This window comes from Bubalus bubalis, chromosome 8 (genome assembly GCF_019923935.1).
Source record: "Bubalus bubalis isolate 160015118507 breed Murrah chromosome 8, NDDB_SH_1, whole genome shotgun sequence".
NCBI lineage: Eukaryota > Metazoa > Chordata > Mammalia > Artiodactyla > Bovidae > Bubalus > Bubalus bubalis.
The window spans coordinates 118,936,212-118,953,036 of NC_059164.1; the positions used below are offsets into that span (position 1 = coordinate 118,936,212).

At 44.6% G+C, this 16,825-nt stretch overlaps 1 protein-coding gene across 9 annotated transcripts in view; it reads right to left on the reverse strand.

Moving 5' to 3' along the window:
• The window catches only part of ESYT2 (extended synaptotagmin 2), a 79,185-nt gene that overhangs the window by 42,827 nt on the left and 19,533 nt on the right, over window positions 1-16,825 (reverse strand). For 7 of the 9 annotated variants that reach the window (XM_044947128.2, XM_044947129.2, XM_044947130.2 and 4 more), the window contains 3 exons: window positions 4,258-4,299; window positions 2,928-3,062; window positions 582-658 (listed from right to left, as the gene is read on the reverse strand). In XM_044947128.2, the coding sequence (XP_044803063.1) occupies window positions 582-658; window positions 2,928-3,062; window positions 4,258-4,299 (254 nt within the window). The remainder of the gene's footprint in view (window positions 1-581; window positions 659-2,927; window positions 3,063-4,257; window positions 4,300-16,825) is intronic. The other 2 variants (XM_044947131.2, XM_044947135.2) reach the window with 1 other exon arrangement.

A 16,825-nucleotide genomic window follows, 5' to 3' on the forward strand; every position in this document is an offset into this window, starting at 1 on the left:
CTTTCACTATGTTGCTGAATTCAGTTTGTGAGCATTTTCTTGATGATTATGGCATCAATGTTTACAAGGGATATGGGCCTGTAGTTTTCTTGCAGTGCCTTTAATTTCTTTTATTTTAACATGTTCTACGAATGGCAGTTATCTAAGCTGCTGCTGCTAAGTCACTTCAGTCATGTCCGACTCTGTGCGACCCCACAGATGGCAGCCCACCAGGCTCTCCCGTCCCTGGGATTCTCCAGGCAAGAACACTGGAGTGGGTTGCCATGTCCTTCTCCAATGCATGAAAGTGAAAAGTGAAAGTGAAGTCGCTCAGTCATGTCCGACTCTTCGCGACCCCATGGACTGCAGCCTACCAGGCTCCTCCGTTCATGGGATTTTCCAGGCAAGAGCACTGGCGTGGGTTGCCATTGCCTTCTCCTATCAGGGACTAAAACCAGAAATAGCTAAGTTTAGGTCCTCAACAAGAAGCTAGTCCAATTCCATCAAATAGCAGTAAGATATGTGCTCTTTATATTCTCTACTTTATGGGCATAGCTAAGTGACATCACACATCATTAACTACGACTAACACACAAACTTACCTAATCTGAAGGTCCAAAATAATCTGCCTTTTATCCACATTTTCAGTATACACCTTAACACCATTGATCCTGAGGGGCTGAAACAAAAATTGGCTTCTTTAAAACATAGGAAGGGTAAAGAACACCAAACCCTGTGACCCAGCAGAGCTGAGAAGACGGGCCTGGGTCCCAGGCCCGGGCGGGAACACTCTGCTTCATGATGCTGTCGTCTCACCCCCAGGACGCCGTGGGCCTCTGGCCCTGAGCACCCTCATCTGTAACACACTCAGGAGGGCCCTGCAGACTGAGAGCGGCCCACAGGATGTGGGACCAGCAGGCCATAGAGCGCTGCCTAGCTCAGCAGGCACTCGGGGCTGTGACCCGGCTTCACTCCCGCCCCAGGACCCTCAGTCCTTGCCTCCTCCAGGGGACTCTGACCCATTCCCTCTAGTCCACCCTTAATACCCTGTCTAAAACAGAAGTTCTTCTCATTTTATCTTTATGTCATAACTTTCTATTTTTTAATATTTTTATAAAAACGGGACTTTTTGAGTGAATCAAAAATATTAACTATATTTTCAACAGATAATACAGGCAACAAGGTGAGAATCAAATGACTATAAAAAGAAAAGGCAGACAATAATAAATATTATATTTCAACATCATTTCAGAATCTTTTCCCAATTTACTGATTTGAGACCCCCTTCTAAGAAAGTTCGCAACATGACAGCTGGACATGAAAAACGCAAGCTGAAGAACCACCGGGTGCCCACGTTCACTCTGACAGTGCGGGTGTCCTGAAGTCTGACTGCCCAGTCGGCCTAAGGAGCAGACTCTGGGCCCACGCTGCCACCACCCCAGGTTGCAGGGTCTCCGCTCAGGCTCCCGTGCCCCCTCCGGTCCCTGCATCAGACGCCTCGGTCCTCTATTCCTACGAGAAGTCCAAGCGCCCTGTGACACTGAGCTCTCTGACCAAACTGCACTACTCTCAACATTCCTACCCTTTGTCAGCATTAAGTTGAAAGTACACACACAAACATGAATGTAATTCTTTCCGAGAAAAACTCAGTTGGAGCAAGAATTCCAAATCTGCATGAACATGAGCATGCCTGACTGTAAGACACAGCCTGAGTGTTATTTTAAAGGCAAAGAAGGGGGCAGGGCAGGAGGAGGACACGCCTCTGAAACCGTCTGTACCCATCAAAACGCACTCTATTCACCACCCGCCCTTCACAGAAAACCTTGCAACCCCCATTTCATATTCATGTGGCATTCTGGTTTCTAACTGTGCATTCCCACTTGTTGTGGTCCCTTTAAGGGACTGAGATAAAGTGGAAACGAGAGGCAGTGTCCCACAGGAGTCCTGCGCTGGCCCCATGAGCTGAACAGGGACCGCATCCAAAATGGTAGCATGCTGCAGACTCAGCCAAGAGGGCAAACAGACTGCACGACCCAGCTGGGCAGGACACACACACCTGTCTCTGCACAAAGATGGACCTCGACAAGGATAGGCGACCGACATCTGGGAGTGTGGGCTGGGAGGGAGCCTGGGGCAGGGACACAGCTGGGGTCACGGTCCTCTGCCCCGCCCCCTGGAGCACCAACAACAGGACGCAGCGAGGGGAAGGTGCTCGTGGGGCTCTGCAGCCACTGACCCCTGGCTGGCAAGTTAGGATCCTGCAGGGTCGCAGTGTGGCCAAAAAATAAACTAAAAAAAAGTACTGTTGAACTCTGAACTCTTATTAGGCATAAAAACAATGTTACCTTGAAATTAATATAACGTTATGTGTCAATTATGCCTTGATAGAAAAAATGCTACCTTCAGCGGTTTCTAGTTACTGTGAACACTGACTTAAAAAAATAAAAAAGGAAACTTGCTGTTATGGTGGTCCCGAGGCTTCCAGCAGTGTTGGAATTAGTGACCATCCTCTGTATATAACTCGATTCCAAGAACAAAGCCCATCTTCCCCTTCCCCCGTGTCACTAAAGCGGTGCTGCGAGCCCAGCACTGGAGCCCCGAGTTGCTGTTTTGAAACATGGGGGTGGGAGTGGGGGCTCCTTCCAGATTGTGTCAACCGTTAGTGAGTTTCCCCAGAAACCCCCTCTCCTGCAGGACAGTACAAAGGTAACTGTGATGGGAGAACGTGCAGCTGAGGGGCCCGCAGGTGGACCTGGACTGACAGAGGCACCACCGCGCACAAAGGAGGCGAGGTCCCGACAGAGGAGAGACCCCGAGACAGGAGACCCAGGGAGGACCTGCACACACAGCCAGCCTTCCAGAAAACAGCTCGCTCTAGAAAGCAATGTGAAGTGGCTTAGTGTTCTCTCCAGTGGTGCACAGGTAAGAAAGCCCAAGAGGAGACAAACCTGCTGCCCCAGGTCCACCCTCGTGAAGCTGAAGGTGCTGAGGTGGGTGTGTGCGCCCCGCACGGCCGGCTCTATGGTTTCTCGAAACAACTTCTCTATAAACTGGCAAATAAAAGGCCACATGTGTTTTACAGTCTGGAAAAGAGAAGGAGTTCAGGTTCAACATGGCTCAGCTGGTAAAGAACCCACCTGCAATGCGGGAGACCTGGGTTCAATCCCTGGGTTGGGAAGATCCCCTGCAGAAGGGAAAGGCTACCCACTCCAGTATTCTGGCCTGGAGAATTCCATGGACTGTATAGTCTGTGGGGTCTCACTCAGTCAAACAAATAGTACAGTATCTAAATCATCATGAAAAATCATGCTCGTACAGTTTACCAGAATTTTTGAAAGGCAAAAGCAGGGGGTGTCCTTTTTTGTTATGCAAAAACAGCATCTAAAATTTAAAAATGTATTATAACAATAAACTATTGATTAACCAACCAGTATATTGCAGGAATTAGTTATTTGAGTTAAATATTTTGTTTATGCATATCAGCACATTTAATCATTACTAAAAAGTCAGAAAGGGGCTTCCCCAGTGGCTCATCAGTAAACAATCTGCCTGCAATGCAGGAGCCACAGGAGACAAGGGTTCAATCCTTGGGTCGGGAAGATCCCCTTTAGTAGCGCATGGCAACTCACTCAAATATTCTCGCCTGGAGAATGCCATGGACAGAAGAGCCTGGTGGGTTATAATCTATGGGGTCAAAGAGTTGGATGTGACTGAAGCAACTTGGTATGCACAGTCAGATAATCCTGTAATTTAAACTCAGTGCTAAAAACTTTCTAAAACTGTGTTGTTCTTAACAAACATTAATGAGTTGTCTTTAAGGACGGACTAACTTCCAGTGATTACATTACGGGTAATCATTACCTACATTAGTTTTTACTACAATTCTAAGGATATATAAAATACAGAGATAAAAGAGATCTATTTCAAAGTATAATGATTTTAAAAACATAACCTTTTTAAAAAGGCTAGATTTCTTGGGAGTTATTCCCCTCTTCATAAGAATGTTCTAAAATTTTCACTTACGACTATCATCAAAGTGAGGAGACACAGGGCCAAATGTCCAACTATGAGAGTATTATTAGCTTTCTATGTCAAAGACACAGTTTGCACTGCTTAGAAAAGGAAAGTAACGTCTCAGTTATTTTGAGAGCAGAAGCCAACCCGCTAAGTCCAAATGAGTTCACATATTGTCAACATCCAAATCCCCAAATATGGAAAGGTGGCATCTCACCCTCTAATTCCCACTGATATCTGGTGTTTCGTGCACTCTTCTCTTACCTTATTTAGCCATTCTGCTCTCTCAGTGTCTGGAAAATGAACCTAAGAGAAAAACATACACACGACTTAGCAACTCCTGACAACTCGAAGTAAAATGTCACACAGGCCAGTTAGTATTCTTACTGTATATCTACTCTGTGTCTGCGGCTCTTTCACCCCGTGCTGGGAAACCTTCCACAGAAGCGTGTGGCCCAGTCCCTCATGTTGTGAGGACACTCTGAAACCCCTGCCCACCTCCCCGCTGGCCTGAGGAGCACCCACAGAGCCCGAAACCTCAAGCTCGTACCTTAGCACCCCCACCCTCCGTAGGCCTCCAGGCTCAGAGCCTCAGAAGCCCACCTTTCTCTTCCCCTTTTGGCCCAAAGGAGACGGCACACAATGTTCCTTAATTGGCCCCTCTCCATAGAGTCTCCCAAACAAGGATTATAATTACAGTTCTCCATGATGGGGCCTGTATACTGGAGAAAATAAGTGGAGAGGTAGGGAAAAAAAACAACCCTACTTAGAAATAGCTGAGAAAGTGCTCTTTTTGTCATTAAAACAATCCCTGCAGAAAAAAGGCTAAAGCAGTTTTGAGCAGGGAGTTGTCTAAGAAATGCTTCCACGCCCCTCCAAGAAAGAACACGCTGGCCACACGAACATTCTGAAAATTGCTCTGGGGCCCAACGACAGCCTGGAGTACAGACTGGAGTGCGGCAGTTTTGTCCTGGGGACTGGGGGTGGAGGGGGAGGGCAGGGCCCAACATGGCCACGCCGACTTCTCTCAGTAACATACATGCTGCAGCCAGTAAGAGCCAAGCCCCATCCCAGCCTCTGGCTGAGCGCAGCTGCTCAGGAAACATTATTCTAGGGTATGTGCCCAAGAAGATGCTTCCTTGAGGACCAATTCCACCTCTCAGCCTTGGTCCCCGAGCACAAACCAGGACACGGGGCCGTGAGCAGCCAGGTCCTGGCTGGTGAGACCACTGTCTCCACGTCTGTCACGGCCGCACAGCTCCACCTTCCTCGCACCTACATGCCTAAGACCTGCCCCTTCGTGCCGCAGGATGGGAAGCCTTTAATCTGCATGAATCCCAAGGGTGGGCTGGCATGCCTGCAACAAATTTTTCTAAATTAAGTTTTAGCTTGAACCCATTCTGGAACAAAACCAAATAGATGGCAACCTTCCAGAATTAAGGAAAAGGCTCAAGAGTTGAGAAAGATGATGCTTAAGAAACAGAGATTTACGATGCACGATACTGGATGCTTGGGGCTGGTGCACTGGGACGACCCAGAGGGATGGAATGGGGAGGGAGGAGGGAGGAGGGTTCAGGATGGGGAACACATGTATACCTGTGGCGGATTCATTTTGATATTTGGCAAAACTAATACAGTTATGTAAAGTTTAAAAATAAAATAAAATTAAAAAAAAAAAGAAACAGAGATTTAGGAAAGGATGCTGGCGATGCTGCTCCTGTCTGGAGGTCACGTCGCTGCAGAGGAGCCATTTCTACCTGAGGGGAACCAGAGCACAGAAAGGACTGCACTTCCCCCAGAGGCAGGAGGCTGCGGGGCTGGAGAAAGCTGAGGGCTCTCCAGACCAGCCAGACTAGGTTGCAAGAGATTTAGATCTGACATGAGGGGGTCGGGGGTTGGGGGGGCGATGAGGGCAAGGTCTCTTCAAGGTCTTTCAGGTGAACGATTTGGAGGAGCAGAAAGTGAGGAAAGGCAGACGCTGAGGGCTGGCCGATGGACATATCATAAATCTCCCCTGAACTAGGTTTCTGGAGATCAAGGTGGACAATACAACTAAACTATAAACTATTTTTGTGTGTTGTTGTTCAGTTGCTCAGTCGTGTCCAACTCTTTGTGACCCCACAGGCTGCAGCAGAAATCCAGGCTTCCTGGTCCTTCACCATCTCCCGGAGTTTGCTCAAACTCACGTCCATGGAGTCAGTGATGCCATCCAACCATTTTTGTATAAAATGATATGAGTAACTACCATTTGGGCTCCCCAGGTGGTGCTAGTGGTAAAGAATCTGCCTGCCAGTGCAGGTGATGCAAGAGTTGGGGGTTCGATCCCCGGGTCAGGAAGATCCCCTGGAGGAGGGCATGGCAACCCAGTCCAGTATTGTTGCCTGGAGAATCCCACGGACATAGAAGCCTTGTGGGCTACAGTCTACGGGGTCACAAAGAGTTGGACATGGCTGAGCTACTGAGCACCAGACTGAACTACCATTTACTGAGTATAAACTGCTATTTATGTAGCAGGTGCTGCGCTGTTAGTCAGACACATTCCCTGAGTTAATTCTTACAAATTGGGACTATTACTATCCCAAATTTACAGGACAGCTACTAGTGACAGAATGGGGATGAAAAACCAGATTGTCTGCCTGTGCTCTTGGCCACTCTGCTACCAAGGGAAGTGGCAAGTGCATGGAGATCACCATTCGTAGAGCCCGCTGAACCCTCAAGAGAACACACCCCCTTAAAGAGCAGAACCTGCAAGTCTGATTTCATGTCTTAAAATGTACGAGATCCTGAGTGGTAGCCAGAAGTAGAAAATGTGTGTTTAACGGTGATTTATCTAGAGGTGGACCATAAAGGCTGAACACTGAAGAACTGATGCTTTCAAACTGTGGTGTTGGAGAAGACTCTTGAAGAGTCCCTTGGACTGCAAGGAGATCCAACCAGTCCATCCTAAAGGAGATCAGTCCTGGGTGTTCATTGGAAGGACTGATGCTGAAGCTGAAGCTTCAATACTGTGGCCACCTGATGCAAAGAGCTGACTCATTGGAAAAGACCTTGACACTGGGAAAGACTGAAGGTGGGAGAAGAGGCTGGAAAAGATGCGATGGTTGGATGGCATCACTGACTCCATGGACATGAGTTTGAGCAAGCTCCAGGAGATGGTGAAGGACAGGAAAGCCTGGCATGCTGCAGTCCATGGGGTCGCAGAGTCGGACATGACTGAGTGACTGGACAACAAGAACCTACACTCCAGAGGTTGTACAAATCCTGAAACAGCTGACAGCGAAGTTCAGAAAACCAGACAGCACTTCACAATAAAACACTATTAGCAGACCTAGTATTCCACCCAAGACTCACAACAGAGCAATTTAAGACTGGTTTTACTTAACATTCAAACTTGCCACGGGAAAGAGCTAGTGTCCATGAACACGAAATAATGATGAAGTAGTAATGACAAAATTCCATGTGCATCCATCCACCCTGTGAACCAGCAATCCCATTTCTCAGAATCTGGCCTAGGAGAACGATGCATGTGCGGCATGCCGGGAGCGGCCATCACTGCCCTGAGCGGCCAGGTGGGACAGACGTGCCCACACGTGAGGGCTGCACAGCTACAGGAGCGAGGAGCGGTCCAGGGCGGGGGCTGCCAGAGCTGCTGGAATACTTCTGTGGAGTAACTCCCAAGATTTGTTTTCAGTGAAAATACAGAGAAAAGCAGCTACAACTGGCTACCATTCATTCAGGGGAGTGGGGTGGAGGGAGGAGGTGTACATAATAAAGTTTTAAAATAAAAATTAACAAAAACTTAAAAACGCGGTTCCCAAGGAAGGGGACAAGAGAGTAGAGACGAGAACAGGAGAAGGGCCCAAGGTGGAAGTGAGCTCCCCCGTCCGCGCCCACCCGGCCCTGTTCCCGTCTGGGCACAGTCAGCTGTCCCACAGTCACCGCACAGACAGGCCTCGAGGTTCACCAGCAGGGGCGGGGCACATCCTCAGCTCCCGCCTCCCCGTCCAACTCTTCAAATCCTCAAGACACTTACATGGCTCCTTTCTACTTTCCCAGCGTCAGAGAACTCCTTCACCAACCAAACGAGGGACTTCATTTACCAACTGGGGCCCTTGTCAGCCCCTCTGTCTTCCAGTCAGTTCAGTTCAGTCGCTCAGTCATGTCCGACTCTTTGCAACCCCATGAACCGCCTCCCTGTCCATCACCAACTCCCAGAGCTTGCTCAAACTCACGTCTTATCAAGTTGGTGATGCCATCCAACCATCTCATCCTCTGTTGTCCCCTTCTCCTCCTGCCTTCAATCTTTCCCAGCATCAGGGTCTTTTCCATTCAGCAGCTCTTCGCATCAGGTGGCCAAAGTACTGGAATTTCAGCTTCAACATCAGTGCTTACAATGAACACCCAGGATTGATCTCCTTTAGGATGGACTGGTTGGATCTCCTTGATGTCCAAGGGACTCTCAAGTCTTCTCCAACACCACAGTTCAAAAGCATCAATTCTTCAGCACTCAGCTTTCTTTATAGTCCAACTCTCACATCCATACATGATTACTGGAAAAAGCATAGCTTTGACTAGACGGACCTTTGTCAGTAAAGTAATGTCTCTGCTTTTTAATACACATGGCATCCGGTCCCATCACTTCATGGGAAATAGATAGGGAAACAGTGGAAACAGTGTCCTACTTTATTTTTTTGGGCTCCAAAATCACTGCAGATGGTGACTGCAGCCATGAAATTAAAAGACGCTCACTCCTTGGAAGGAAAGTTATGACCAACCTAGATAGCATATTCAAAAGCAGAGACATTACTTTGCCAACAAAGGTTCGTCTAGTCAAGGCTATGGTTTTTCCTGTGGTCATGTATGGATGTGAGAGCTGGACTGTGAAGAAGGCTGAGTGCTGAAGAACTGATGCTTTTGAACTGTGGTGTTGGAGAAGACTCTTGAGAGTCCCTTGGACTGCAAGGAGATCCAACCAGTCCATTCTGAAGGAGATCAGCCCTGGGATTTCTTTGGAAGGAATGATGCTAAAACTGAAACTCCAGTACTTTGGCCACCTCATGTGAAGAGTTGACTCATTGGAAAAGACTCTGATGCTGGGAGGGAGTGGGGGCAGGAGGAGAAGGGGACGACAGAGGATGAGATGGCTGGATGGCATCACCGACTCGATGGACGTGCGTCTGGGTGAACTCCGGGAGTTGGTGATGGACAGGGAGGCCTGGCGTGCTGCGAGTCATGGGGTCGCAAAGAGTCGGACACGACTGAGCGACTGAACTGAACTGAACTAGGTTTGTCACAGTTTTTCTTCCAAGGAGCAAGTCAGTACAGCAGACCAAATTCACCTGTGCAAATATCATTCAATGAACTTCTACTTTCAGTGAAAGCATTTCAAGAAATTACTATGTTTGGTAATAAAGTATTGCCAAACTTTCCAATTAATGAAAATGTACTAAATAGAGGTCACATATTCTTAAAAACACTGGTATATTTCTCTGTGTACACATAAACATACTTTTATATACATTATACATGCTTATAAGTGTACAGAAAAACTGCAAAAATACACATCAAAGTAGTGTAACAAGGACTGGAATGAGGATTTTACTTTTTCCTCTATTACTATACATTTGAACTATGTGTAAGAAGCATAAACTACTTTTCCAGTTATTAGTCTAACTTAAGATTAAAACCAAGAATTCTCTAACACAGAAAGTAGTATTTTATATAATAAGTAACTCAAACTGTGTAACAAGTGTTTTCATAAAATTGATTTTGAACATATTGATTATATCAGCAAGAATACTTGGAAACAAGACTTTCTTATAATACAAGTAACCTACTCTAAATCTGATTTGAAAAAAATTTTTTTTCTGAATCCTCAAGTTTTAAAGCTAAAATATAACTACGTTGAAACAAACACATTAATGATCAAATACAATAACTCCTGCAAAACTATTCAAAAATATAATATCTGCTTTCTCTAACATAATGTGATTTCTTCAAGTTCACTGATATTCCTCAAGACATTCCTGCTAACAAACCACCAACTCCTATGTATCCTGTCACACACCTCAGGCAAAACACACCAGTCCCTTGAGTCACCTACACCTAATAAGAGAACTTCTCTACTCACCACCAATGGCAACCCACTCCAGTGTTCTTGCCTGGAGAATCCCAGGGACAGGAGCCTCGTGGGCTGCCATCTATGGGGTCGCACAGAGTCGGACACGACTGAAGCGACTTAGCAGCAGCAGCAGCAGCTACTCACCACCATGCACCAGGACAGAGTACAGTTCGCGTGGTGTAAATTCTGATTCTGTTACTGCATTTTCATCACTGTGCTATTCCTTAATCTACCGCAAATGTACAGACTGTTCTTTTAGAAAAACAGGTTGAAGAAGTCACTTTTCAGTTAGTTGGGTCTGGCGCTGTGCCCAGGGCCAGGGACATAATGAAGAATTGGGTGTGGCTCACACTGGCAAGGACACGTGTGGCCACCAGCCTAGGAGGGAAGGACAGTACAGGCTGGGGAGGGTCTGATGCTGCCTCTAAGAGTCCATGAGAGAGTCAGGAAGATAGCATGTGACATGGGTTTGATGGGATTAGCTGGGGTCTGCCATGCAAAGAAACAGTACATTCTAAGCAAAAAAATGGAGCATGTAATTTACTCTGGCTGGACCAAGACAACGGAAGAATGGTAGGTGCTGAAGCTGGAAAATCAGGTCAGGACCAGCCCGATGTGCCTTCTGTGCCACACATAGAGGAGCACGGATTTTGTTCTACTGGCAATGGGTCAACCTGAGGGTTTTCAGGAGAAAAATTACATAAGATTAGTATTTGAGGAACTCTATTCTGTAACTACCAGAGGAGAGGGCAGAGAAACCATCTGCACAAGTAAGCTTTCAAGGGAAGAGAACGGGCTTACATCACTAAAGTTTATATAGAAGAATTTGAAAATCAAGCCCTCTCTTAGTAGAGAATCCCAAGACATTCAACAATTCTGTGGTTTTTAATTTATAAGAGATTGTTTCAAAGTGCCAAGGAAAAAGAATATTTCAAAATTGAATAAAATAAACCTGTTACCACATTTTAATTCTGTTTACTGTTTCTCACTAATACATACTCACAGACATTTGTTTATGTTCCACAAAACAATTTAAAGTAGCAAAAACCTCAGAGAGAGAGGTAAAGATGTACAGGGAAAATAGAAAATGTGTTCCCAAAGCATAGAGGAATAATGAACACATGTCATTTGGTTGTAAATCATTTTTAAAAATCCAAAGAACAAGAAGAAAATCCACTCAAATCTCTATATGTCTAATTATGAAACATGTTTTCATATTTATTATTCATAGTATCTTTACAAACTAGAAATAACCATTGTAGGAGCACCGAAATTTTGACTTTACGTAAGAGTTGAAACTAAGAAATCTCTTTAATCTTTTCTTCAAAAAGAACAAAGGCATATTTTCGATTCTAATATGATGTTGATATTATCAAAGCTGCTTGCTTAGGAAAAATAAACCCAAGACACAACGCTGACTGTATGCCAGAACCCTGCAAACAGTGCCTTTTTTTAATCCTCACAACAACCCTGTCAGCAGTCCATGCACCACCTACCAGATACGGAAACACAGTCTCTCCAGGGATAATCTGTTCAAAGTCCCAAGGCAACAAGTGAGTTAGAGGGAAGAGGCCCAGACCCCATGACTCTAAGTCCTCCCTGAAGCATAAAGGATGGAACCAATTTACACACAGCTGACATCTTCTCCTTAAATCCTATTTCCCCCACTTCTGAACATGAGGTAATGTTTGGAACTGAAGCTAACAGAGGGCTCTCTTCTGGGAGCCCCTGCTGATGGTCAGCACTCGTGCAGACATCTCTGTTCAGCCCAAGACAGCCACACACAGTGCAGCGGGCGCCTCCTGGGGCTGCAGAGAACCCCGCTGAAACCCTGCGAGCACCATTAGCGCTGAAACTGCGGTGGAAAGTAACTCACTCCTTTATTTAAACATCTAAAAGAATTAGTCAAGGTCTGGGAAATCCAAGTAAAGACGGCCTATCTACTACACCGGAAGTATTACTGATTTAACATCTTTAAGTAAAATACAAAAGATAATGGATAAAATGATCAATTTAGAAATGAAATGTCATTAAACTGGCCAATCAAGCCAGGACTGCCTGGAGAAGCCAGGATCTGGGAGATGCTGTCAATGATGGAGAAAGATGGACACCAGTCCAAGAGAAGGCCAGAAACCGTTCTTCCTCTGTGGACCCTGGGTCAATCAGACACCTACAGGTCTCTATGCCAGTGCTTTCAGAAAACCACGTGTGACTGGCCTGCTGCGATGAACTGGGGCCCTGGGAGCATCTGTATGTGGCCTGGAGAAAAGTCCCTCAAAATCTCTTTATGCTATGTAATTATGATGGGAAAAAAGTATCAGAGACACTAACAAATACTGACCCTGGCGAGAACTTCCAAATAAGAGGGTCTAAAAGTTTAAACGGCACCAGCATCTTGCAGGCCCATGCCAGCTCTTTCCAGTACCGCAGAGGGGGAATTTGAGCATCCTCAAGACTGGCTGGGGAGCATGTCAGGAGAAAATGACTCAAACGCAAAGTGGCATCAGCTAAATGTGTGGCCTCTAATTTTTTTTATATTAAAACTTATTTATCCATTTAGCACATGCGTTATTAAACCATCTCTGTCTTTAAAGCCTCACAATTCCCAGTTCCAATCTGCTGCCTCCCATCTTCTCCAGAGATTCAGTGTGCATGGAAATTGGAAAAATAGGGCCAAGAAATCCTAATGATGTTTTTTTCTAAATACCGGGACACTTTCTCCTAATAGCTACTTCTATAAGAATAAAGTATTCAAGGCTAAAAACGTGGGGGAGGAATGTCTTTCAGAACCTCTGTCAAATGGTAGCAGCAGGGCCAAATTACTCCTTTGGAGGGTAAAAAAATAACTCGGTTCATCTATGTCTAGTGCACAAAAAAGTAGGCAATCCACAGTCACACAGTAAATACAGCAATTAATATTTTTCAACATCCACAATTACTATTTTCTTGGTTGGTTCGATCAGCTTTATGTAGACTTTGATTACTTACCACTACCTATTTTTGCAGATCAGGAAACAGTAAAATAAAAATTAAAAAGCTTGGCTTGGGGAATTTCCCAGTGGTCCAGTGGTTAGGACTCCGTGCTTCCACTGCAGGGGCCATGGGTTCAATCCCTGTCAGGTAACTAAAATCTCATGTGCCATATGGCATGGCCAAAAGAAAAACAAAGCTAGGTCTATCCCAGCATGATTTCTATAATTAAGAAAGCTGTCCAAATTATGTGAAAACAAACTCTTACTTCTAATTCACTAAAGAGAATGTCACTGTGAGGCTCCTATAATCTCATACATTGCTGTGTTAGACACACTATTTATCTATCCATTTAATTTTGAAGGGGGCTTAAATTTCAGTGCATGCATAGAATGATTAAGGGGATTTAAGCCAGGACTCAGAATCAATGGCTGGGTCAAAACAGGGACACAAGAAAACAAGCAAACACACACACACACAAAAAAAACCAACAGGGATGCATCGTGACTTCCACCCAGGAGAACAATTGGACGTCCCCCTTCATCAAAATACTAATGCCAAGAGGTTTAATGCCTTACATATAGATGCATGTCTGTGATATTTTTCAAAGACTTGAAGCATATTTTAATAAAATTCTAAAGTCATTGACATATTCTTTCCGTAAATGCTAGAAAGAAAAAAAAAAAAACTCACACAAGGAAATTACTTGACAAGCTTGGTTTAAAGTTGAGGTTTTGGCATGAGATATATCTCACAAATTAAAATGAGTCCAACAACAGGAAACATGTCTTCTCATCTTCTTTGCTAAACACATAAGACAATATGGTTGTTTTTTATTTTAAATTCAAATCGAAAGCTACCATTCAGATTTACAAGCTTACATCTTGACTGGAATGGACAAGAAGAAAGAGAGGTAATTACCGCGCTGAATTAACTGGACACATTCTTTGTACTAAGTGGAATCAACCCAGCTTTGTTCTCTTATAAAAATGAAAAGGAAAGGAAAAGGGAAAGAAGGGAGGGAAGGAGGAAGGGAAGAAAGAACCTATGAGACTATGATGTTGTGATGCTGGGGTTAAATTTACAGATTACAGAACAGACAGGTATACCAAACATCTACATGGAATCAGAAGTCACCTTATGTTTGAAATTTTACTATAAATTTTTCATTTTCAAGAAATAGGCTTAGTACCATGCAATATTTATTAAATTTTTAAATACTCTTCTAGGGAGAAAAACCAACTCTGTATGTAATTAAACATTAACACAGAGTGGCTTCCGGCAGTATTTCACGTCTGTAGATATTAACACAATTATCCTGGGGGAAAACTACCATTGTAATAAGTGCAGCAAAATCTTAGAGCTCTGAGAAATTATACTGGAAAAACGTATGGGAGTTTTTTTGCAGGGAGAGGTGTTTGTTTTGGTTTTGTTTTTTCAAATGCAAATTCAGAAAAGCCATGAATAAATCTTTTGATCTACAGTAAAGAAATATACTTACATGGTATTTCTAAAAGCTTAATTTCATTCTCTCACACTGACACAAATATCTCAAAAGTTATGAGAATGAAGTCAGAGAAATTTATGAACCTAAAACCTTATTGTTTTCTCCTTTCATTCCTCTATTTGTATGCAACGGAGAAACGAGAGAGACTCAGGCACCTGAAAGCACTGAGACTTTTTCCTGAATGTGATCATTTATCTTTACTGGATGCTTGAAACCAACGCTCCAGCACATCCCTCAGTGCTTGTCTGTAATTAACTGTGATCACGGAATACAGAAATAACTAAAAACAAAAATAAAAAAGAAACCCTTCAGTTTTGGTGTTACAGTGATAACCCAGGGAGAAATACTATAGCTTACCTTATCATTCTTTGTTTTCCATACAAGAATCTCAGGGGGGAAAAAAAAAGAAATCTCAGGGGAAAAAAACTACAAAAATTTTCATAATCTCTTGATCAAATCCCAAACTCTATTCAGTTTTTCCTAGAAAAACCCACTAGTTTATTCACTATAAATGCATAATTATATAGAAACCAGTAACTAGATCATAAGATCACTCTCATTTTTTTTTCTTTTGAAATAATTACAGATATTGCAAAAGAGCAATATTACAAAAGAAAGCCCGTGTGTGCACTTCACCCAGACTTCCCCAGTGGTTACATATTATACAACTAGAGTACATCACCACAAGAGGGAATGGACGGGTATCTGTTTATCTCCGTTTATCTATCAACCCATCAGCATTGTATCTATCAATCACATCACCTCTCTCATTTTCTATCACCTATCTACAGACCTCTATCATCTATCACATGGGTTGTCCAAGCCACAAGGACCACACCATGTCTGATTCCACAGGCATGGACACCCAGAAAAGGGAAGCCTTGATACAGAAGGGAGACTAGCAGTTGCCTGAGGCTGGCATAAGGAAGGCGGAGGGAGGGGAGAGTGAGTGCCAGTGCTTATGGACAAAAACATTCTAAAATTAGATTTTGATGATGGTTACACAATGAAAAGGAGTACGTCAAAGCTGTATATTGTCACCCTACTTATTTAACTTATACGCACTGTACATCATGAGGAACACTGGGCTGGAAGAAGCACAAGCTGGAATCAAGATTGCCGGGAGAAATGTCAATAACCTCACATATGCAGATGACACCACCCTTATGGCAGAAAGTGAAGAGGAACTCAAAAGCCTCTTGATGAAAGTGAAAGTGGAGAGTGAAAAAGTTGGCTTAAAGCTCAACGTTCAGAAAATGAAGATCATGGCATCTGGTCCCATCACTTCATAGAAAATAGATGGGGAAACAGTGGAAACAGTGTCAGACTTTATTTTGGGGGGCTCCAAAATCACTGCAGATGGTGATTGCAGCCATGGAATTAAAAGACACTTATTCCTTGGAAGGAAAGTTATGACCAACCTCCTGCTGCTGCTGCTGCTGCTGCTGTTAAGTCGCTTCAGTCGTGTCCGACTCTGTGCGACCCCATCGGCAGCCAACCAGGCTCCCCCGTCCTTGGGATTCTCCAGGCAAGAACACTGGAGTGGGTTGTCACTTCCTTCTCCAATGCATGAAATTGAAAAGTGAAAGTGAAGTCACTTCAGTCGTGTCCAACCCTTAGTGACCCCATGGACTGCAGCCTACCAGGCTCCTCTGTCCATGGGATTTTCTAGGCAAGAGTACTGGAGTGGGGTGCCATTGCCTTCTCCGATGACCAACCTAGACAGCATATTAAAAAGCAGACATTACTTTGCCAATAAAGGTCCGTCTAGTCAAGGTTATGGCTTTTCCAGTGGTCACGTATGGATGTGAGAGGTGGACTGTGAAGAAAGCTGAGTGCCGAAGAATTGATGCTTTGAAGTGTGCTGTTGGAGAAGACTCTTGAGAGTCCCTTGGACTGCAAGGAGATCCAATTGGTCCATTCTAAAGGAGATCAGTCCTGGGTGTTCTTTGGAAGGAATGACGCTTAAGTTGAAACGCCAGTACTTTGGCCACCTCATGCGAAGAGTTGACTCACTGGAAAAGACTCTGATGCTAGGAGGGATTGGGGGCAGGAGGAAAAGGGGATGACAGAGGATGAGATGGCTGGATGGCATCACCGACTCTATGGATGTGAGTTTGAGTGAAGTCTGGGAGTTGGTGATGGACAGGGAGGCCTGGTGTGCTGCAAAGAGGGTCGCAAAGAGTCGGACAGGACTGAGCGACTGAACTGAACTGAACTGACACAATCTTGGG